Source organism: Hyperoodon ampullatus (genome assembly GCF_949752795.1).
Source record: "Hyperoodon ampullatus genome assembly, chromosome: 7".
Taxonomy (NCBI): Eukaryota; Metazoa; Chordata; class Mammalia; order Artiodactyla; family Ziphiidae; genus Hyperoodon; species Hyperoodon ampullatus.
Window position 1 is genome coordinate 96,167,399 of NC_136920.1, and position 23,982 is coordinate 96,191,380.

Below are 23,982 nucleotides of genomic sequence, written 5' to 3' on the forward strand. Positions count from 1 at the left end.
CGGTCGCCAAGTCTTACTTTATACATATCACCTATCACTGTGATGCTATGAAGCAAGGTGACCGGCTCACTGCACAGGTAAGGAAACCGAGATGTGAAGAGGTTAAGTCTCTTGCCCGGTCGCCAGCTGGCTTTGAGAGTACTGGAGGGCTGTGATGCCACTGCTCCGGACGACCAGGCTTGTCCTGGCAGGCCACCGGGCTCAACCTTGCTTCCCACTGGAAACTTTCAGTTCCCTGCTTCCTACTGGAAAGACCAAGATCCCTACAGGAGACCTTGGCTCCACCCCCAGGCTCCCGGTGGCACTCCCAGCCCTGCAAGGTCCCAGGCCCGATTCTCAAGCCACGTCACAGATGCAGAACGAACATCCCATGCACAGGGTTCAGAGGAAAGACTGGGCCAGGAGCCTTTTGCTCCTGACTCCAGAAGACAGGAGACTCAGATGCAGCTGGGCTTGGGCCAGGTTCCTGACTCTGTGATAATGGGCAATCTGAGCTCTGAGCCTTGGATTCCTCACCTGTAAAACGCGCTTCTAAACATATCAACCTCTCAGGGATGGAATGATGACCTCAGGAGGCCATAGATGTGCAGGTGTATTATAAACCCTCAAGTACCATACATTGGGAGCTATAATCAATTATATTTAATTATATAATCAATTATATCAATTATATAATCAATTTATATTTATTGGATTGAGTTATGGGAATTTCCCCTGAGGTGAGGGACGATGTATATTGTGAGCATAACAGGGAGGGAGGCCTGGCAGGTCAGCTGAGGTGCCACAATGCCAAGGTCTCGCTCAGGTGGCGAGGCTGGGGCCACCACTTGTGGGAACGAAGCACAGGGCTCTACACAGCCTGGGCTTGTTCCTCTTATTGAAGGACCTTAGTCTGCCCTTTGTTGAGCACCCTCTTTTCTCCCGAGATGAGCTCACACCACCTTTTAGCCCTTTGGCTGTGCCTCAGTGCTGTTAAATCTCAGCACGGTGGGCTTTGGGTGTGCCAGTGCAAAGGGGGGAGAGGAATGAGCGTTTCCTGCCCAGCCACTGTGTGCCAGGCACGAGCAAGAGATTTCCTATTTTATCTCATTGAATCCTCAGAAGTATTAGTCCTATTCTACAGATGAAGAAAAAGAAAAAGGAAAGTTAAGTGCCATGTCTAAGGTCACACTTCTAGAACTAGGATTGGGACCCAGGTCTGCCTGACTCCAAAGCCAGTGCTGTGAACGGATGCACTGTACATTTCAGCATATCCTCACCCCCTCTCCATGCTCCAATCCCAGTCCTGTTCCCCTTGAGGCTTCCAGGGGCTAACCTGTCTTCGTTTTGTGGAAATCTAGTCTCTAGACAACGGGGGTGAGAGGGAAATCTGAGCTCTGGTTCAGCTGCCCTTTATATCCCTAAACACAAACGAGTGTGTCCCTGCTCTGCTGGCTGGGGCATCTGGACTCATGTGTATTTACCCATGTTTATCAATTAACCCCAGTAACTCCCTGGGATAGTCACTCCTGGTCCCTGCCTCTGGCAAGCTGAGTGTGGTCAGGGACTCAACGTCCCTCCTTGAATTCATCCCACAGCCTCCAGAAAAATGGAGGTGACCAGATCAATTACCTCTGACTCTTAGAAGATGGAGTTAAAAAAAACAAAAAAACCCACCCTGCCTGGTAGGATTGATAGTGTTGACTTGAGCCGGATGTTCTAATGAAGAGGACTTTTTATTAACTGAGCTGCTTACTAGTGTCAAATGCTTTTAAGCACAGTGGTAGGTGAGGGATGAAATAGAGGGGCCCAAGGTCCAGAGCCCGTCTCTTCCACACAGCCCTGCCGACTGTGCCCAGAGCGCAGGGTCCCTGAGCACAGGTCCCTTCCCCCACCGTTCCTGCTGCTCCCCGGCTGCCCTCTGAGTATCCAGTCAGTGTTCAGCAGAAATGATAGTGAGGGGCAGATGTGGCCAGGTCAGTTTCCAGCTCCCCCTGCTGTTCTGGGGACACCTAGAGGGGGCTTAGAAAGCAGAAATGGTGTGAGGGAGGGCAGAGGGAGGAGAGAGGATGCCTAATCTGGTGACAGGGACTGGGGTTCCTGCAGACCAGGGCTTGGCCACCAGTAGAGGCTGCTCAAGGACTTTCCATCAGCCCTGGCTGCCCACCAGCTCCCAATCCCAGATTCAGTGCACCCAAAGTCTCAGACTCTCCAGGAAGGAGCAGCACTGGTGTTCACTGATTGCCTGCTTCGGCCACTGCTGCATTATCTCATGCATCCCTCCTCAGAGAGGCAACAAAGCCTGGTGGTTGAGTGTGGCCTCCACAGCCCAACTTTCTGGGCTCAAATCCTGTCTCTGCCACTCTAACCCTGAGAGTTTGATCAAGTTACTGAATCTCTCTGCCTCTGTTTCCCCTGATGCAAAATGGGGATAATAAGAGTTCCTACCTCATAGGGTTGTTCTCAAGATCAAGTGAGTAAATACATAAAGCACTCAGGGAATAAGCCCTCTGTAACTACAGATTAAAGCGCGAAATCTAAATGAAAAAATCGCTCCACCTACAGCTGAGGAAGGTTAAGGACCTCGGTCGCCTTCTTCTCCTTCATCTTGCCTCTCCTTTTCCCCTGATGTATTGGGGGTGTGTGTGTGTGACTTCCTGTGTTACTGAGAACAGTGGGGGTACAAGGCAGGTCAGGGCTTTCCTTAGGTAGTGCTTTCACACTTTTTGATGACAGCTCATAGTAAGAATGATGTTTTATAATATAACACACATACACAGAAGGGCGGGGTGCAGGGGAGTGAAGAGGGCAGAAAGGGTGGTTACTTCCCCCTCAGAGTGAGGGTCCGGTCCAGCAACCTCTTTTCTGAGGGTCCCTAGACATGTGTAGCCAAAGCAGGTGCCCTCATACCCCAGGCAGATGACCCACAGACCTCTGCCCACCTCCGCAGGTCCCTGTGATGGGGAGAGACCGCAGGGAGTAGGGTACCGCAGGCTCTTTGAGCTTTCATCCATCCCTGGACATTCTCTTCCCTGTCTGGGAGGTCTGTTCACCTCCTAGCCTCCTGCTCCAGGGCATCTATCTCCTGTCCCAGCAGGGCTAAGAGCTGGGTGGGTTGGCAGGGGGGAGCAGCCTGAGGGATGGCTTTCACTCTGCTTTCAGAATGCCTCCCCGGCAAGGACACCTCCAGCCCGGGCATCGCTGGCCCGTGCATGCCCAGCCCGGGTATCACCTTCCAGGTCATCGCCCGGCGGGTCATCGTCTGCCACGTCAGCCTCCATGACATCATCTCCGAGAGTACACCTTGTTAGAGCCACACCAGTGAGGGCCGTACCTGTCGAGGCACCTCCTGCCAGGTCCACACCAGCTGCCAGGGCCGCCAGGGCCACCAGGGAGAGCACAGGTAAGGGGGCTCCTGCAGGGAAGGCAAGAGGAACAGGGAAGCAGTCCAAGGGCGGAGGGGGGTGCAGTGGGGGGGAATCTCCAAGTTGTCACTCTCTACTCCTCCTCTAGCTCCTGAATAACGATGACTGGGAAGGAGGGGGGATGGTCCGGGTGGGCAGTGGGGGACCTGGGGAGGAGGAGCCATGACATGCAAACCCAAGGCAGTGGGAAATTGCAGCAAATGGGGTAGAGGGTAAGAAACCAGGACCGACAGAGCAGATGTAACTTTGGAGGCTGCTCAGTCTGGGTCAAGGTGCAGATTTTGAGAGCCAGGCCTCCTGGTTAGAAACCAGGGTTCTTTCCTTGGGCTGCCCTGGGGGTCTGCCAGGGAAGCTGGGGTCTTCACTGGAGTACAGTCATGATCGTGGGCTCATCTGTGGGTAGAGGGGCAAAGAGAGAGATTCTGATCAGGCAGGCGTGCCCCACCCCCAACTTCTCAAGCTGGCTTATAGGATTCAAGCTAATAGGGGACAGAGACATCAAATGGTCCTCAGGGACGGGCTCTGCCCTTAGGGAAGCAGCCTTTCTGCCCATCCCAACTTTGCCCTCCTCCTGTCCTCCTGCCCCAGCACTGCAATATAAACAGGACTGGAGGAGCATCCCAGATTTGGGGCCCAGTCCTGCCCTTTGCAGGACCGGTGAGGCACTTTGGTGTGGAGACCTTTTTGGGATCAGACACATTTCATTTGAATGCCTACTCTGCCACTCACTAGCCAAGTAAGCTTGAGCGAGTTCTTTAACATCTACGAACCTCAGTTTCCCCATCTATAAAATGGGCGTAATGATACCCAGCTCACACAGTTGCTGTCAGAATTAAATGAGATAACACATGCAAATGCCTAGCTGGCCCACAGTAGATGCTGAGTAAAAGCGAGCTTGGTTTCAGGCAGGGGCGGTGCCGTATTCTGAGTGGAGTGGTCCTGACAGGGCCCTCCTGGGCCAGCTTCCTTTCCTTCTCCCTCGTCCACTGTGCCAGACTCCCCTCCAATGGCCTCACCCTCCCCTACTTCTGGCCTGTTCCCAGGTATCAACTTGCCCAAGTTCACCAGGAAGCAGGGCCTGAAGCAGCTGCTGCTCATCGGATGTATCCTCCTCCTCATCGCCCTCGTGGTGTCGCTCCTCGTTCTCTGTGAGTTTAACAGAGGGAGGAGGGCTGGGCTCTGGTCACTGCGGGGTGCAGTGGGGTTCAGGGATGGGGACACGCAGCAGGGAGACGAGTGGGGGACACACACTCACCGGCTGCCATGTCCACAAAGGGACACTCCTGCAAATGGCCTTGGACCATGGCACCTCCAGGCCCCTTGGAGGTAGCTGGGTTGAGAGGGTGGGAAGTCAGAGGAACCTGGCTTGGGTCCCACCTGTGTTACTTACTCGGGCGAGTAGTTAACCAGTCTGAGCTCAGTTTCTGTTTCTTCAAATGGGATTAAATTCATTCATTCAACTTATTATGTGCTCAGTAAAATTTCCTAAAGATTTCACTGGGTTATAAGGACTAAATGAGCTACTGGCATAATGCCTGGCACAAAATCCCACTCTAAAAAAGTTAGTTATTTAAAAAACAAACATAAAAACATTGATTAGGAAAAGTCCCCAGGCATTTTTAGTCAATGGGATAAAGTGTTCAGGGGTCCAGGCTCCCTCAATTCCACGCCCTCCTTTGGGAAAGATACTCAGGACATGTCCCTGGACTCCCTGCCGGGGAGTCCAGTCTGAGCCCAGCACGGTGGGAAATCTTAGGATGGAGAAAAGGCGGTCACACATCAAACCACCCTGTCCTCAGGGAGGGTACAGTCTCCTGGGGGACGTAGGTGGAAATGATTAAGACCAAGTGGATCTGAGTGTGACCATCAGCAAGAGAGGACAGCTGTATGGGCTGGGGTGGCAGGGGACAGCTCATAAAGGCCATGGGGCTAGATGAGGACCTAGAAGATGGGGGGGTGCGTCTTGGGCAGGGCATCTGAGCAGGATGAGCAGCTGCAGGAAATGTGGGGGGCAGATGGGCAAGTTGGCATGGGGAGAGGGAAGGGACCCACTTAACCAGAGAGAATATTCATTTGGGGACCTGAGGGCTGTCATTTGGTTGGGCATGGCTGGGCCACATTGTAGAGAGCTTTAAATGCCAGGCTGAGGGGTAAGGATTCTGTTAGAGAGGCAGCATGGGTGGCGAAGGGCAGGGCTGTTTGAGGGAGAGGATTGCATGGGAAGAAGTTGCAAGCTGGTTAAAAGTATGGCTTTATGTTTCCTTTTCCGGTAAGTGGCTTGAGGTGACCTCTAAAAATGGTTCGCTCTTCACTTGACCCAGAAAACGCCACAAAATCATGCAAGTCAAGAGGTTCAAATCTTCGTGTTCACTTTAAGAACACTTGTGAAACTGCCCAGGCCATTAAGGGTATGCATATCCGAAAAGCCACCAAGTCTCTGAAGGATGTCACTTTAAAGAGGCAACGTGTGCCATTCCGTCGTTACAATGGTGGAGTTGGTAGGTGTGCCCAGGCCAAACAGTGGGGCTGGACGCAGGGTCGGTGAACCAGAAGGAGTGCTGAATTTTTACTGCACATGCTCAAAAATGCAGAGAGTAATGCTGAAATTAAGGGCTTAGATGTAGATTCTCTGGTCATTGAGCACATCCAGGTGAACAAAGTCCCAAGATGCGGCGCAGGGCTTACAGAGCTCGTGGTCGGATCAACCCATACATGAGCTCTCCCTGCCACACTGAGATGATCCTTACTGAAAAAGAACAGATTGTTCCTAAACCAGAAGAGGAGGTTGCCCAGAAGAAGAAGATATGCCAGAAGAAACGGAAGAAACAAAAACTTATGGCCCGGGAATAAATGCTGCAAAAAATAAATACAAATAAAAGTAAAAAAAAACAAACAAACAAGGAGTATGGCTTTAGGACCAGACAGACCTGCCGAAGCATCTCGGCTCCGCCACTTACCAGCTGTGTGACTTCATCAAGTTAATGAACTTCCCGAGCCTCAGTTTCCCCGCCTGCCTGGCAATGCATGTGAAGGCGTCAACACGGAACCTGCTGCCACGTGGGACATCTGCTCCAGTAGGAAATAACCCATGGAGGGGGGAGATGGCCACTGAGGGCAGGTGCTCAGCATGATTTCACAGCATTCCCTGAAGCCCCCTGACCTCCGGAATTCCCAGGGAAGTGGTCACTGAGCAGCTGTGCAGGGGGGTCACGACTAGAACCCCCACCCCCTGAGAGCTCTCTGTGCTACACATCAAAGTGATCCCAGGAGCCTCAGTGCCCAGGACGTGGGAGAGGGAAGGACCGGGGCACAGAGAGGAGGGGGAAGTCCAAGAGGTTAGGAGGGGTTGGTGTCTGGACTTGGAAGGAGCAGTCACACAAGGCTGACCTTCACCCGGGGTGACGGAGAGCACAATGGGACCGGTGGGATATGTGAGGGCTGAGGAACAGGTTGCAGTCAAGAGGCAGGGTGAGGAATCAGAACCCGGGGTTCTTAGGCATCCAAAGGGAGGTGTTTCTGGGCAGGAGGGATGACGGTTCGTAGTTTGGAAAGAGATGGGTCTTCGAAGAAGTCATGAAGCTGATTTTCACATATGGTTTGTAAAGCTGTTGGCTTTTCAGTCCAGCTTGTACATTTAGGAATCAGCCACCTAGAGTTGCTCGTGGAGTGGGAAGACGTTTAAAGGCATCAAGACAAGTCATGGGGCAAGAACTGAGCCAAGGGGACATCCCTTGTTTAGAGAAGAGGGAGGAGGAAGAAAATCCAGGAGCTTCTGTGGCTGGGAGGACAGCCTTTGCGAAGACAGGACAGGTAGTGGTTGCAAGTGTATGACTGAAGATGGAAATGTCTCTGCTACAACCCGCAGAGCACAGAGGCGGAGGGATGCCAGAGTGGCTCTGAGAAGGGGCCTCTGGGATGGTGGAGGAAGGGCTTTCTCTGACCACCACTCTGGCCAGCACGTAGGGCAGGGGAGCTCCCAGAGTAGTAACCGTCTCCACACCTCCCTCCCTTCCTCCCTCCCTCCCTCCCTCTCTGGGTGGCTGCTCTTGAGTGCTGCCCTGCTTGCAGAAGCTTTCTGGAGCATTCCGGAGCATTCCTGAGCAGGCTTTCTCTCCATACAGATGGGGGACGAGAGACCCAGAGTCCAGGAGGGATTGCAGATCAGTGTCTCAGAACACCCAGGGCCTTGGGCTGCTTAGTGTCATGTCTCTCTGGGGCTGGCAGTGACCTGGCTTCTGCTTCATTTTTTTCAGTCTACTTCTGGCAGGGCCACATAGGGATCAAGTACAAGGAGCCGGCAGAGAGCTGCCCCAAGCATGCTGTGCGCTGTGATGGGGTCGTGGACTGTAAGCTGAAGAGCGATGAGCTGGGCTGTGGTAAGGAGGCCGGCTGCATGTGTGTGTGTGTGTGTGTGTGTGTGTGCGCGCGCGCATGTGCGCACATGCACACCCACGCACGTGCACTCTGGGGACTGCAAACTGGGTATCAGCTCAAATGGGAGGCAATGGAGAGAGACTCAGAAGATCTGGGTTCTAGTTACAGTAGGCTGGGGTTTGGAACCTGGCTTTGAGTGCTGTGTGACTTGGGTTAATCATTTACCTTCTCTGGGCTTCAGTTTCCTAACTTGGAAAATGAGTGGATTGGACAAGATTAGTGGTTCTCAGATACAATCTGACAGCTCGCAGCTACCAGACTGAGCAAAGCAGGGCTGCTCCGCCTGGAGGCAGGTGTGGGGTCCAGAGCTCTGTTCATGTGCCCAGCAGGTGACCTCTGACCTGCCACCCCTATGGTTCCATGAAGGTCAGTTTGTAAATGAAGGCTTTCATGAGCACAAAGATCTCTTTGAGCGCTGGTCCTCAGTGGTTTTTACTTGTGTTGTCCATGTACAGCCCTAATGCGGGTGTCTGTGGGGGCACATCTGGCCCTTTCCACCTGTGTGTATATGTGTGTCCTTGCCCATGACCACATCCATCTGTGACTGAGCCTGTCTAGTGAGCACTCAGTTGGATCATCACTCCCCTTGTCCCTCTCTTATTTGGGCATGTCACTGACCTCTTGGGGTGATAGCTCCTGGCAACGCACACCCCTTCCCCCAGTGACGGCTCGTGGGTCCTGTCGGTTGGAGAGCTCTTTCGGCTCCACCCCAGCCCCTTGCCTGGGCTCTGCCCTTACTGAGCATCTTGGGCTCTGAGCACTGGCTAATGATCATCCCATCCTGGGCCAAGCTCCCGGCTGTTTGCAAGGCCTCAGTGAGAAGCCTTAGGACAGGAGCATCTCAGAGCCTTACTCAGTTCATTCCTCAAGAACTTGGAGCTTCCTGGTGCTGAGGACCTGCCTTGACCTTTTTTTGCCCTGCAGTGAGGTTTGACTGGGACAAGTCTCTGCTTAAAGCCTACTCTGGATCCTCCCATAAGTGGCTTCCCATCTGCAGTGACAGCTGGAATGATTTCTACTCGAAGAAGACCTGCCAGCAGCTGGGTTTCAAGAGGTAAACCTCCCCCATGAGTCCCAGCTTCAGGGGTGCCTCAGACTCTTCACAAGAGCATCTCAGGATCATTGATAGAAACTCATATTAAAAAGACTCTTGGGGACCAGGGCTGAGGTCACTAGCTCATAGCACACTTGAATTATTCAAAGGGACAGTGGCCTGAGGAGCCCAAGTCTGGGGACAAGCTGTTACCAGGAGACCAAAGTAGTTATTTGAAGATCTGCAGCAGGATGACGTTCCTATATGGTTTTTGGCATCAAAGCGCCCTCGTGCCCGCGCTCGCATTCAGTGGTCGCAGAGGCCCTGTGAGGTGGGTAGGCATTCGGGCAGGTCTCATCTTCTCCTCACATCTGGGAACCAGCAACTCAGGCTGTGCAAACCCTTCAATGGGCTTTGAGCAACAGCAGCTGCAGCTTGGGCTAGAATGCGTCACACGAGGAACGGGATGGGCAGACGTGGCTAGGTAAAGTCAGGAGCATCTTTGGCTCTACAGATCTGAAACAAGAAGCTGGTACCAGTGGGTGGAGTAGGGAGTGGGGTTTACCATGACCTTCCCCCTTGAAGGAGCCCCCGGTTAGCAGGTCACATAGTCACCTCCCTCTTTGTCTGGGTTTCAAACCAAGTAGTTTGGGGGTTCGCCAACGTGTGTGAAGTTGTAGCGAGAAAGGTTTATTTAGGATCTCACTGTGGGCTCTCTGTAGAAACCACCTAGAACACCAGGGCTTGGGGACGAGGACTTAGAACCAGTTCTCTGCCCCTACCTCAGCCTCAGAGTTCTCATCTGTGAAAGACGACCTGGGTGATCTAGTTGGAAGACAAAGGACATCGTTTATCATTGAGTTGTGTGACCTTATGCAAATGCGAACTTCCCTTGGGCTTCAATAGATAGTGTCATTTATTCAAAGAACATTCATCGAGCTTTTATTATGTCTGAGCCATTCACCCAGACAAGATCCCTGCCCTTGGACAATCTCTGGTATGGTGTGGGCGAGAGAGGCTTCAACCAATAATCACAGCACTGTGTGATGTGTAATGGAAAGGACACATGGGAAGCATTATGCACACACAACGGAGAGGGGGCCTGACTGTGCCTGGAGGTCAGCAGAGCATGGACGAGGCCCCTGGGTAGAGGGACAGCGCCCGCAAAGGCATGCTCTCATGCAAGGGTGTCCCGTGTTCTAGAAACACACCAAAGGGCCACGCAGATAGCGGTCCATGGATCACCCACAGCAGAATCACCTGGGGTGCTTGTTAAAATGCACCCTGAAATCAGAATCTCTGGGATTAGGATTTCAAACCTGCTTAACAACACCCGGGGGTGATTCTTAGGCACACTGTGGTCTAAAAGTCAAACGGTTCTCAGGCTTTAATGTGCAAACCCATAACATGAGGATCTTTAAAATGCAGAGACTGGCTCAGCAGGTCTGGGGTGATACTGCTGCTGTCAGTCCATGGATCACAGTCTGGATAGAAAAGGGCTAGGTCAGTGTTTCTCAAACTTGAGGGTGCATCAGAATCACCTGGAGAGCTTGTTAAAACGGAAAACCAGAATTCTTGATTTGGTAGGTCTGGGACAGGGCCCAAGAATTTGCATTTCTAACAAATTCCCAGGCAGTGCTAACATTGTCCCCTGGGATTTGACCACACTTTCAAAACTACTGGGTTAGTGCGTAGGGCTAGTAGGGGGCAGTGGTGGAATATGTGGGTGGGGTCTGAGATTGTTGGGTTTTAACTGCCTCTGGCCTCTGCAGCAGGGCTCACTGGGACTCTGATGCTGGCTGGGGAACCATGGGTGTGCGCTGTCTCAAGGAGGTTCATTCTTCTTCCCTCTCCTCCCTTGCAGTGCTTACCGGACAGCCAATGTGACCGATAAGAATTTTGACAGCAGTTTCTCAATCTCCAAATATAGCTCCTCCTTCCAGGAGAGCATCTACAGGTGTGTGAGGCGGGCCAGGCTGTCAGCTGTGAGCAGGGGAGTGAAGGAGTGCTCTGAGTCAGGGAGCCCCTCTCCCTCGGCCTTTCTGGGACCCCACCTCCAGGAGTCCCTCGTGAATGTCAAGAGCATCTCAGAAACAGCTCTCATTCACTACCTGCCTCCTGACTTGAAAGTAGTTGAAGCTGGGTGCACAGAGCACCTCGAGGTCAGAGGGGCCCCCAAGAGTTTACCTGGTTGCCAGAGACAATGAATAAACCTCGGGGCCACTGGTCAGCCTGATGTTTGGACTGAAAGCTGCTGCAGGGAGGGGGCTTGCGGTGGAAAGGGAGAAACATCACTGGGGTGGGGAATGGGGCGGGGGAGCTTCAGCGGGAGAGTGCCAGGTGCAGGTAGTCAGGGGCAGGGAGGCCCATCTGAGGAGCATCGCCATCCTCCTGGGCCTCGCCATCTGTCATCTTTGCACTGCAGCTGCTCTTTCCCACCACCACTGGGTGGAGGGGAGGAGTGCGGGGGTGGTGCCCCACCAGCTAGCAGTGTTTACCTTGGGGAGGGGAGAGAAGAAACCAGGCTGTGAGAGAAGTAGGCATGGGGAGGGAAGGGAGGCAATGAGCTGCCTCTTGGATGCCTGCTTTGTGCTGGGTGGTTTGCAAGCTACGTTGCTGGCTGAACATTGAGCAACTGTCAGAGGAATGTTGGGTCACCTGTTTAGCTGGGGAAAGATGCTGGGACAGTGAAGTCATGAGTTCAAAGGACATGGACCTAGCCAGTATGTGCAATCTGCCACAGAAAAACTGGGACGTTGGGAGAAGAGTGGGCATGGTCTGCGCTAAGCCATCCCCATTCCTGCAGAAAGCACTGGAAGGGTCTGTCCCACTGGGAGGGAGAAAGGTCAGAATCTCCATCTTCAAGTGGGGTTTATCCCAGGAATGCAAGGATTCTTCAATATACACAAATCAATCAATGTGATACACCATATTAACAAACTGAAAGATAAGAACCATATGATAATCTCAATAGATGCAGAAAAAGCTTTTGACAAAATTCAACACCCATTTATGATAAAAACTCTCCAGAAAGTAGGCATAGAGGGAACTTACCTCAACGTAATAGAGGCCATATATGACAAACCCACAGCCAACATCATTCTCAATGGTGGAAAACCTGAAACCATTTCCTCTAAAATCAGGAACAAGACAAGGATGCCCACCCTCACCACTATTATTCAACATAGTCTTGGAAGTTTTAGCCACAGCAATCAGAGAAGAAAAAGAAATAAAAGGAATCCGAATTGGAAAAGAAGAAGTAAAGCTGTCACTGTTTGCAGATGACATGATACTATATATAGAGAATCCTAAAGATGCTACCAGAAAACTACTAGAGCTAATCAATGAATCTGATAAAGTAGCAGGATACAAAATTAATGCCCAGAAATCTCTTGCATTCCTATACACTAATGATGAAAAATCTGAAAGAGAAATTAAGGAAACACTCCCATTTACCACTGCAACAAAAAGAATAAAATACCTAGGAATAAACCTACCTAAGAGGACAAAAGACCTGTATGCAGAAAACTATAAGACACTGATGAAACAAATTAAAGATGATACAAACAGATGGAGAGATATACCATGTTCTTGGATTGGAAGAATCAACATTGTGAAAATGACTGTACTACCCAAAGCAATCTACAGATTCAATGCAATCCCTATCAAACTACACTGGCTTTTTTCACAGAACTAGAACAAAAAATTTCACAATTTGTATGGAAACACAAAAGACCCCGAATAGCCAAAGCAATCTTGAGAAAGAAAAATGGAGCTGGAGGAATCAGGCTCCCAGACTTCAGACTATACTACAAAGCTACAGTAATCAAGACAATATGGTAACTGGCACAAAAACAGAAATATACCTCAGTGGAACAGGATAGAAAGCCCAGAGATAAACCCACACACATATGGTCACCTTATCTTTGATAAAGGAGGCAAGAATATACAATGGAGAAAAGACAGCCTCTTCAATAAGTGGTGCTGGGAAAACTGGACAGCTACATGTGAAAGAACGAAATTAGAACACTCCATAACATCATACACAAAACTAAACTCAAAATGGATTAGAGATCTAAATGTAAGACCAGACACTATAAAACTCTTAGAGGAAAACATAGGCAGAACACTCTATGACATCAATCAGAGCAAGAGCCTTTTTGACCCACCTCCTAGAGAAATGGAAATAAAAACAAAAATAAACAAATGTGACCTAATGAAACAAAAGCTTTTGCATAGCAGAACCATAAACAAGACGAAAAGACAGCCCTCAGAATGGGAGAAAATAGTTGCAAATGAAGGAAATGACAAAGGATTAATCTCCAAAATTTACAAGCAGCTCATGCAGCTCAATATCAAAACAACAAACAACCCAATCCAAAAATGGGCAGAAGACCTAAACAGACATTTCTCCAAAGAAGATATACAGATTGCCAACAAACACATGAAAGGATGCTCAACATCAGTAATCATTAGAGAAATGCAAATCAAAACCACAATGAGGTATCACCTCACACTGGTCAGAATGGCCATCATCAAAAAATCTGCAAACAATAAATGCTGGAGAGGGTGTGAGAAAAGGGAACCCTCTTGCACTGTTGGTGGGAATGTAAATTGATACAGCCACTATGGAGAACAGTATGGAGGTTTCTTAAAAAACTAAAAATAGGACTACCATATGACCCAGCAATCCTACTACTGGGCGTATACCCTGAGAAAACCATAATTCAAAATGAGACGTACCACAAGGTTCACTGCAGCACTATTTACAATAGCCAGGACATGGAAGCAACCTAAGTGTCCATCGACAGATGAATGGATAAAGAAGATGTGGCACATATATAAATGGAATATTACCCAGACATAAAAAGAAACAGAACTGAGTTATTTGTAGTGAGGTGGATGGACCTAGAGTCTGTCATACAGAGTGAAGTAAGTCAGAAAGAGAAAAACAAATACCATATGCTAACACATGTATACAGAATCTAAAAAAAAAAAAAAAAAAAAAAAAGGTTCTGATGAACCTAGAGGCAGGACAGGAATAAAGACACAGACATAGAGAATGGAGTTGAGGACATGGGGAGGGGGAAGGGAAAGCTGGGACGAAGTGAGAGAGTAGCATTGGCATATATACACTGCCGAATGTAAAATAGATAGCTAGTGGGAAGCAGCCGCATAGCACAGGGATATCAGCTCAGTGCTTTGTGACCACCTAGTGGGGTGGGATAGGGAGTGTGGGAGGGAGACTCAAGAGGAAGGGGATGGGGGATATATGTATACGTATAGCTGATTCACTTTGTTATACAGCAGAAACTAACACAACATTGTAAAGCAATTACGCTCCAGTAAAGATGTTACAAAAAAAAGAAAAGAAAAGAAAAGAATCTCCATATTCTTGTGCAGAGAGGATGGGATGAGACTTAGCAGGAGCCAATCAGGGAAGACTTCCTGGAGGAGCCAGCTAATGTGCCCTTTTCTCATGTTTTGTGTTTCCTCATGCAGGTCTGAATGCCCTTCCCAGCAGTATGTGACTCTCCAGTGTCCCTGTAAGAAGATGCCCTTTCTCCTGGATAGTGGCCTGTGTGGGGTGGGAGTCGGGGCAGAGGGGTGGGGTCCCTATGAGGGAGAGGGCCAGCCCTGGGTGTCCAAGCCAGGAAGAGGGGTTGGAGCAGCAGGCCTGCTTCAGGGCCAGGGTCCTGTAAGGCGCCTGGATGGACATTCTCAGGGTAGCATTTCCCCTTCTCCTGACTCTGCTTAGCCCAGCAACCTCACCATTCAAGTCTCCTGGATTCTGGGCAGAGGGCAGAGGACTGGGAGAGCACGTCAGGGCCAGCTTAAAGCTCTGCTATCAATAGACGTGGAGCTAGATCCAGAGCCAACATTTACGGAGCACACTGGATTCCAAGGCACTGCGCCTATGGCTTTACAAACGCGATTACGTTTAATTCTCACGAGGCAGGTGCCATTATTGTGCGCTTACTGAAAAGAGGCTGAAAATTTTGCCTTACTTAAGGTCAGACCGCTGGTAGGTAAGGAGCTGGTATTGGACCTTGAGTCTGACCCCAAAGGCCAAACTGTTAACCGGTCCATGAGTGCTGTGTTCTCATGATGACCAGGTGGGGTGCTCCCCTGAGCAGGCGGACACAGTGCTGTGGATGGAGCCCCCTCAGACCACCACTGGCTCTTCACTCTCTCCTTCTTCAAAGAAAGAACACACATGTGAACAAACTCTGTCCATGATTACGGGGGGAGGACTCACTCCAGAACATGTTTGGAAATGTTCGCTTGGGGTGCTGGGTCCCCAACAGCACGAAACGACCCACTGAGGAAACGTGGGCACCACCTACCTGTGCATCATGGGAAGGGCTTTTCTCCTTTGTTTTGAAACGATCCCCCTCACAGTGCTTACCAATTCAGGGTCATGTTAGACTTGGTCTGCTTTCGCGAGGTCCTGACAACAGCCCTGGGATTCACCGTTGTGATCCTAATGCCTTTCACAGTGCCCAAAGCATAGGTATTTAGGAAGCATTTATCGAATTAATGGAAGAATGAATGAGGGAGAGAAAAGAGGATCTTTCCTAGGACCAAACTACCCACTGGATGATCCCAGAAATCTAACCCCCTATGTGGGAGCTCTGTGTTGGCAGGAAGCAGCTGTGCCGCATCAGATTAAGTGAGCAAAGCGGCCTCCATGGGCGGGTGGTAACCTCAGGATGCGGCTGCCTGAGATTGCCTGGGCCTGGGAGCATGGTAGCAGCTCTGAGAAAAGCTGAGTTCATACTGGTTCATCTCTTCTGCTTCTCCCCAGACTGTGGACTGAGGGCCATGACCGGGCAGATCGTGGGAGGGGCGCTGGCCCCAGAGAGCAAGTGGCCTTGGCAAGTTAGTCTGCAGTATGCCCACGCCCACATTTGTGGGGGCACGCTGATCGACGCCCAGTGGGTTCTCACCGCCGCCCACTGCTTCTTCATGTAAGTGCCCAAGGGGGCAGTGATGCGACACCACTGAGGGTCGGGGACACCAGCAAGGGCTGAGGGCAGACTGACTTCTCTCTGTGGAGGAGGGCTTTGTTTGTAAACCTGGTTTGTAAACCTGGCCCCTGCGGGCTGGGCAGCTCGTGTGTGGTGAGGACCATGATTTGCCATTGGTATTTGGTCCTGGGACTGTGAGTTGGGATTACTTGTTCTGAGCCAGTACAGAGTGAGAAAATACTATTGGTGGCTCCAAGGGAGAGAGAGAGGCAGGTAGAAGGAAGGAATTGTGAGCCTGCCCTAAAGAACAGGGTGAAATAAAGAGGGTTGGGGCTTGTTGCTGCTTCCAGAAACTAGAAGTTAGAGGGGTGGAGCCCAAGACATCAGGAATGCTGTCCCAGGAATTGAGGGATGGGGATTGTGGGAAGGGCAGTGCAGTCAGCTTCTGACAGTCACCAGCCAGGCCTGTCCTTTGAGCTGGTGGACAGGAAAGGGCTCGGAGACGAGACCTCAGGGGCACTGGCTTCCCCAGTAGTGAGGCTTCAGTGGGTCACTTTGTCCTGTTGAAAGCTCCGTTTCTGCTGAGGATACTACCACTGAGATGTGTCCCACCCACCTTATTTGATCCTTGGTGGCATCCAGAGGAGACAGTGGGGCCAGTGGTCCTAGAAGTCTTACTCATCCCCTCCCATTTTCTATTGTAAGGTACAGAACCGCCAGTTCAGAGCGGTTTTTTGGAAGTAGGGGATTGTCCTAGATCTCTGGGCTAAGATAGAGAGCTCCCTCCAGAGGTCATTTCATCCATTCTCCTGCCTCCAGTGGTGCTCTGGCTGCAGCTCCCTGTGTGCAGCGGATGCTGCCAGAGGGCTCTGCCAGGTGGTAACTGGCCCATGCTCTCTGTGGCTCTGGCAGGACCCCAGATAAGATCCTGGAGGACTGGAAGGTGTACGTGGGCACCAACAACCTGTACCACCTGCCAGAGGGAGCCTCCATTGCCCAGATCATTATCAACAGCAACTACACGGATGACCAGGACGACTATGACATCGCCCTCATGCGGCTCTCCGAGCCCCTGACTCTGACCAGTGAGTGAATCCATGCCTGTCACACCCCACCCTGCTCATCCAGCAGCCCTGGGGCCCAGCCTTTACACTTAGCAGCATCCACTGACCCATCCCAGGGTACAGAGCTTCAGCATGGTGGGTGTCAAAGATTTTTAGAGATCCATTTAGTGGCACACCTCTGTCTTACAGTTAGGGGAACTGAGACCCAGAGATTGGAAACAAACTTGCCGCAGTGACCCATCTGACATTGCAAATTGGTGACAGAGCCAGGGTTTGGATACTGGTCTTCATCCAGATAAACAGATCGAATTGTTTCACTGGCATATCGAGCACTTAACAGAGAGCAGACACTGTGGTGGGCATTTTGCATCTACAATTTTATTTACTCTTCACAAACCATCCTGTGGAGCAGGTACTATGATTAACTTCATTTTACTTTTGAGAAGCGGAGCTTTAGAGAGAGAGAATTCCCCGAGGCCATGCAGTAAGAAGCAGCAGCTCCAAGACTGGGTCCAGTTGGGTCTGGCTCCTAAGCAATGCTCTTCCCACGCTGCTCTCTGCTGGCAAATTGCCAACACTAAAGTTGAGAACACAAGGAAAGTACCTATACATCCAGACATCTAACTGCCGTGAGAGCTGAGGGTGGAGCTGAGGACCAAATGGGGCTACAGGAAGGAAAGGCTACCGAAGTTCTCAGGAGATCGGAGCTCATCTTCATTACTTCATCCACCCATTTGTTCACGCGTCAAATACCGTGTGTCTACTACATAGCGGCTCTGCAGTTCACGGCAAAGAGAACAAAACGGATGACACACACAAACAGCCACTTAGAAGCTAGTGCTGTGATGTCGGGGGCACCCCGGGGAGCCGTGGGGGCACAGATTCGGGCACCTAATCAGTCTTGGCAGGCTACAGAGGCTTCTGGAAGCCTTGGAGGGCTCTCTGCTTAGTCCAGCCTTTCTGGTGCTCTGGGCCTGTGAGCGGGCCTTTGCCGGCACATGAATTACGGAGGCGGTGTTGGTCCTGAGTCACAGCCGTTAGCTCATCACAGCGGTGTGCGGAGGAGAACCCCAACCCCAACGCAGGACTGGGTCGGGTGGAGCTGGCCCAGAGCCGAGCCCAGCAGAAGCCAAGCCCACCACCCGCCACGGGCGAGCCCTCTCAGCCCTTCTCCTGCCCCTCCTAGCCTCGTCTGTGGAGCCTGGGGCGGTGAGATGGGGGTGCCGTGCTGCCCCCGCCCTGCCCCTCGTGCACACGTAAAAGGGGGCAGACGGTCTGAAGGATCAGAACAGGCCTTCCCAACCTTGTAAAACCCAGACTTCATTTGGCTAACCGTCCAGATCTTACCTGCCGTCACCCCAAACCCCATGAATATTATTTGGAATTCCAAATAGAATTCATTTGTAAAACTAAATTAAAGCTATTATAGCACTACCTATGCTTTTCAGACGGCAGCAGTCCCTCTCTAGACTCTGATAGCCACTCCTACCCCCTCCCACTCTCCTGGGAAGGAAGAATATCTCTAGGCTGAGACAGTCACAGCTTAGATTTATGTAGTCCTGTGGTCAGACCATGTGTGCTGATTTTTGGTTTGGAGATCAGGGCAGATTTTCTTAAACTGGTAGGCTGAGCACTTCGAAGTCACAGTACTAGCTGAGAAAACTTGTGAAGGCTCACTGATAAATTTAATTACCCCATAAAAAGAGTAGAATATATGATAGTGTTACATGTTTTTAAGACTGCATGTCTCTAAAATAGGCACACACTATTTTAAGAAGTCATGTTTTGTGTTTTTGGTTAATAATCGATGCCATCCCTTCATTTATTTTTTTGTTTGTTTACTCTCTAGCAGAGAAATGTGTTAGACTCCCAATTTACAGGAGAAAAATTTTACATTCATTCTCCCTCCCTCTGTCTTTCTCCTCCCTCCCTCCCTCCCTCCCCTCCCTCCCCTCCCTCCCTCCCTCCCTCCCTCCCTCCCTTCCTTCTTTCTTTCCTTCCTTCCTTCCTATGAGCACTTTCTATATGTCAGGCACTGTTTTAGACACGGGAAGCTGCAGTGAGCATAACAATCGTGAACACTGCAAACATTCTATCAACTCTTTTCTTCTTGCAAATTGGTCGATGCTCTAGTCCACATGGGAACACTGGTCCTCAGAGGGAGCTTATGAACTGATGCACAACAGCACCTTCTATATGATTTTGAGTGTGGGAGCAAGGGAGCAGCAGTTTCGTGGCCTGTGTCTCTAGGGATGCGCTCTCCCCACTTGGAGAGGTTGTCTCACCCTCGAGAGAGAGACTCAGGCCCTGGCCAACCAGGGGTGCCCTCCCCAGACCAGGCAGGACACACCCCTGAGATGTCATGGCAGTAATACCTGGGATTTAGCCTGCACTGCTCCTTGCTCTGAGGGACAGGCATGGAAGAGACTCAGCCAGGACAGCCAGTCTTGAAGAGAGAGACCCTCAGCCACCCAGTATCAGCTTGGCACAGGGGAGCTTCCAAGACATATGCCTCTGCCCACATGTCACCCACTGAAAAATCAGAATGTCTGGGGGACTCTGACGGCACCCTGAAGGCTGGAGGGTCAAGATAAAGTGATTGAGTTTCTTGCCTGGTCCGTTCAAGGCCCTGAAAGATTCAGAAGCACTCTGGGGGGAAGGAGGAGGTCCTGGGACATTGGTACTCCTGTCCCTCCACACACCCCCCACCAAAACCTCCAGCCTTGTCCCTTCACTGATGTCTTGAGGTCTTGTCACAGCACATGTCCACCCTGCCTGCCTCCCCATGCATGGACAGACCTTCAGCCTCAATGAGACCTGCTGGGTCACGGGCTTCGGCAAGACCAAGGAGACAGATGGTGAGAGGCAGATGTGAGAGTGTGTGTGTGTGTGTGTGTGTGTGTGTGTGTACATATGTGTCTGTGTAGAGTGTGTGGGGGGGATATGTCAGGGTATAGAGATGAAGGTCTACCTAGATGAGGGTTTGGATATATAGATTCATGGGCCTTGGTGTGAATGTGTGTGTATATACACCTGTGTATACATCAAAGCAGTTGCTGTGACAATGCCCCAGCCAAAAACACAAGGAAAACCCCTGTCTTTGAAAGACCTGGGTTCATTGCTCATTGAACCGAGGGAGAACTCACACCAGGGAGAACCGTGGGACGTCTCGACAAGAGGGTGTCAGAAAGGACTTATAGGATTCGGGTGCTTTGAAGGGGGTTCAAAGAAGTGAAGTATTTCTCTAGATTGGTTGCTTGTAGGAAGCAGGGATAGTCCTGTGAGTGGATATCTTAATAATCTCATTTAGAAAGAGTTAATAGACTGAGTCTAAAGCTGTAGTTGGTGAGGAAGCAGCAGCTGCTCATCCTGGCTGGGACAGGGGGCTGTTTGGTCCTTTCGTGGTTTGACCTACCTTGTGTTTTGTCTGTGCTGAAACAAGGCTAGGAAGCGGTTTCCCTCACTTCATCATCACAGGGTGGCTGTGTCTGGTGTCCGGTCTGTAAGATTATGTATGGCCTTGCCATGAGAGTCGTGAGCTTGTGGCCGCTGCAGGTGTCAGAGCCTGCTCGTGGGATGGAGCGGTGACTGGCCAGGAGCAGCCTCATTTTGATCTTGGCCCTGTGACTGACTCGCTGGGTGACCGTGGGCAAGTCCTTCCTCAGCCCTAAATTTCTCCTTCTGTAAATGGATTCATCACATCTGCTCTCCTCAGAGTACGTGGTTACCAGAAGCAAATGATCTATTTGACGTTGCTTTGGATACAGAAAGGCATTGTGCAGCATGTAAGGCAGCCCGATAGGCCTGTGAGTTTGTCTGTGTACGTGCATCTCTGTTACGTGTAGTGAGTTGTGTCTGGTGTGAGGGTGTATGTGCCCATACATCCTGGGTGGCCTACCATGGGAATGGTGCCCTCCACGCCCGGGAGGCTGCCAGTCTGGCGTGTGGGGTGGGCAGCTGGAAGGCCACAGAGCCGCCCGGAGTCTCACTCCCTTCCCGTCTTCTCTCTCCTCCGCTGCACTGAAGAGAGGACCTCCCCCTTCCTCCGGGAGGTGCAGGTCAACCTCATCGACTTCAAGAAGTGTAACAACTACTTGGTCTACAAGAGCTACCTCACCCCGAGGATGATGTGTGCGGGGGACCTGGGGGGAGGGAGAGATTCCTGCCAGGTAAGGCTGCTCCCACATGGGGCTCAGGCCCTGGGACCCCAAGGGAAGGGAGGAAGGCTGAGGTTTTGGGGTCGGAGGGAGAGTCAGGTGCCCACCGTTTCCTGCCCAAGGACCGCCTCTCTCACCCTGCTGATGCGCGTGCACTCCCCTGTAGGGAGACAGCGGGGGGCCCCTGGTTTGCGAGCAGAACCAACTCTGGTACCTGGCAGGGGTCACCAGCTGGGGCGTTGGCTGTGGCCAGAGAAACAAACCCGGCGTGTACACCAAAGTGACGGAAGTCCTCCACTGGATATACAGCAAGATGGAGGTGAGAGCCCTGCAGGGGGTGTGTACCCAGCAGGAGTGGACTCCCAAAGGTGGGGTGCCTGGAAGAGGGCCTAGCCTTTCTCCAGGGCCTCGGCGAGGTACCCTTGCCCCCTTGCCTTTGGGGGTGTTCAGAATGCGGAAATGACCAGGAAAGGACAGGAGTCAACTGTTGGGCCGACCCCAGCTGCCTGTGCTTCTTCTGCCCCGTTTCCTCCTGCAAAAAAAGAGCTCAGAGGGTTGGAAAGTGGTGGGTCTAGGCTGGGTACCGGCCCCAGCATCACTGTCCTCTACCCAGGGATGGCCGCGTCGTGAGCCCACACACTGACAGGAGGAGGCCTCCCATTCTTGGCAGGAGGTGGGTCTCCCGGGAAACTAGGCATCAGGAAATGGAGGTCTACCCCCCACCTCTGTGGACCCAGTCCAGCCCCTACCTTCCCTGGGCCTGCGTCCTAGCTGTAGAGCAGGGATGCTATGCCACCCCTTCCCTTCTCTGCCCAGGCAGTGAGGGCTCAGGTGGGGATGGGAAGGCTTCTCTGGAAATCCAGTGGGGCGGGTCCTGTTCCCATCTTTTCCTCTGGGCTGCCCCTCTTCTCTGAGGGGCAGTGCCCGATAACAGCTGGGCTGAATTTTAGGCTCTGAGCCCCCACCTTCAGCTTTCTGTGTTCCAGGCACACCCTGCCCACCCTCACCCTGTTCTCCGTCTTCTCCTCAGAGTGAGACGCGCTTCCGGAAAGACTAAGTCCGGCTCCACCTCACGGCACTGGCTGCTGTAAAGACTCTGGCCAATGTGACCGGGCCATAGGCACCATCATCTGGGCTAAAGGCCACCAGACACCATCGTTACTGCCACCTCCTCTGTCTGCTGCCTCTGTGAATACACATGTGTGTGTGCATGGGCACACGTGTGTGTCACTGCTTTCCCAAGGTCTTCAGAAACCAGGAGAGCTGTCAACTCTTCTCAAACGCCAGGCTGGAAATTACCTGAAGATAACTGTTTGGACGCCATGGAGGTTCCCACAGGGGTGACCATAATGGATGGAGGAGGTGGAGCCCAGGGAAGGGCCTGGAAGGTCACATCAGGAATTCTTGCTTCTCTGACCCTAACTTGGAGACTAGTCCAGAATGGGCTGCCCCCCCGAGTGGCCCAGCTGTCACTGCCATCAAGGGCCAGTAATAGGTTTTATGGAGTACCGGGACCATCCCTAGTGGGAAGATATCCCCGCTGACCTTCTGCGTGGCCTCTCCCCTCTCAGCCCTCCTGCTGGGGCCGTGCCATGGCTGTCCCCGCTGACAACTCAGGACAGGGCTCGCTGCCCTCATTTGGTCACAGGCTGTTGGAGGCAAACTTCATTTCATTTTATTTTTATATTCAAGAAATAGAAGTAGATGTATTCTAAAAAATTCTCCACAAATCCCAGGAGCAAAAGAATCTAAAAGAAAAAAGAGTGGATATATGTGCATGTATAACTGAATTACTTTGCTGTACACCTGAAACTAACACAACATTGTAAATCAACGATCTTCCAATAAAAATTTTTTTAAAAAATTCCAGGAGCCAAGAGAGCTAACATCAATCACCTCAGAAACTCAGAGGGACTCCTGGCAGCTGTGCCCCTCTGGAGTCCCACAGAATGCTCCTGCCCTCAAGGGGCCCTTTGAGATACTCAGGGAAGCAAATCCTCACTTGGGCTGGTGGGCAAATCCATCACAAAGAGAACCACAACTGTTGCTGCATCCAAGGGCTGCAGGAGCATGAAGGAACCGATGCTGCTTCTCTGTTGGCCCCGGAGCCTGGGAAAATCCAGATGGATGGGCATCCCTGGTACCCAGGGCTGTCCTGGGACTTTGGAATTTCTTCTCAGCTTTCTCCATCTTTTACCTTCTCATAGACACAGTGTTGCCGTGAAAACTGCCTTGGAGAGAAAGCTGGCTCTGTCCCCAGGCCCTCCAAACAGCTTCTCTGAAGGATCCGAGTTGCCCCTCCTGCAGGGCATCAGTGTGTTTAGTACCCGCACCAGCTGAAGTCCTGGACCTTCCCCATCCTTTTCTCTGGGGCACCCGATCCTCCCGCAATCCCATTCTCCTGCCCTCTTTGGGCCTGTCTGGTAATGCGATGACTCCCATCGGCAGGGTCCGAGCAGATCAGCCCAGCCCAGCCCAGGCAGATGGCTGCTCGGGGGATACACCATTCTGGAAAAGCAGTTGGAATTGGCTAGTGTTCGCTGGGCAGGGTCTGAGGGGGTTGGTGACGTGTTATCACACCTGGGGGTTTTGGGGGGACGGCAACATTCACATCCACAGCACCCCTAGCAGCGGTCTTCAGCAATAAAAGTTGCGTGACCTGAAAAATGTGTCACTGGATATTTTCATGGTACCCTAGGTAGAAAACTGAGATTGTCCTCCCAGGTGCCCAGACATCCTCAGTTTTTGTTCTTAGTTTTGGTTCTTCCATTTGGGGTTCTGCTCATTTAATCATACATCATTTATTTATTCATTCACCCACCCTATGGGTGCCTGCTCTGTACCAGGAACTTGCGCCAGGCCCAGGTGGTACAAAAACCACAGTGGTTCTCAGGAAGTCATGGTCATGACCCAGTGTGA

The 23,982-nt window shown here is 51.5% G+C and overlaps 1 protein-coding gene and 1 pseudogene across 2 annotated transcripts in view; both read left to right on the top strand.

Moving 5' to 3' along the window:
* Positions 1-23,707, top strand: part of TMPRSS13 (transmembrane serine protease 13) — a 31,943-nt gene extending 8,236 nt beyond the window's left edge. The window contains exons 2-13 of the mRNA XM_079708812.1: positions 3,142-3,382; positions 4,448-4,552; positions 7,658-7,780; positions 8,763-8,892; positions 10,736-10,828; positions 14,374-14,417; positions 15,680-15,842; positions 16,755-16,927; positions 19,666-19,764; positions 20,933-21,075; positions 21,230-21,382; positions 22,094-23,707. Of these exons, the coding sequence (XP_079564938.1) occupies positions 3,142-3,382; positions 4,448-4,552; positions 7,658-7,780; positions 8,763-8,892; positions 10,736-10,828; positions 14,374-14,417; positions 15,680-15,842; positions 16,755-16,927; positions 19,666-19,764; positions 20,933-21,075; positions 21,230-21,382; positions 22,094-22,120 (1,494 nt within the window). The 3' untranslated portion in view covers positions 22,121-23,707. The remainder of the gene's footprint in view (positions 1-3,141; positions 3,383-4,447; positions 4,553-7,657; positions 7,781-8,762; positions 8,893-10,735; positions 10,829-14,373; positions 14,418-15,679; positions 15,843-16,754; positions 16,928-19,665; positions 19,765-20,932; positions 21,076-21,229; positions 21,383-22,093) is intronic.
* Positions 5,701-6,583, top strand: LOC307055357 (large ribosomal subunit protein uL22-like; annotated as a pseudogene). The gene has a single exon. The product of its transcript is annotated as a large ribosomal subunit protein uL22-like (transcript).
* Positions 23,708-23,982: the final 275 nt, after the last annotated feature.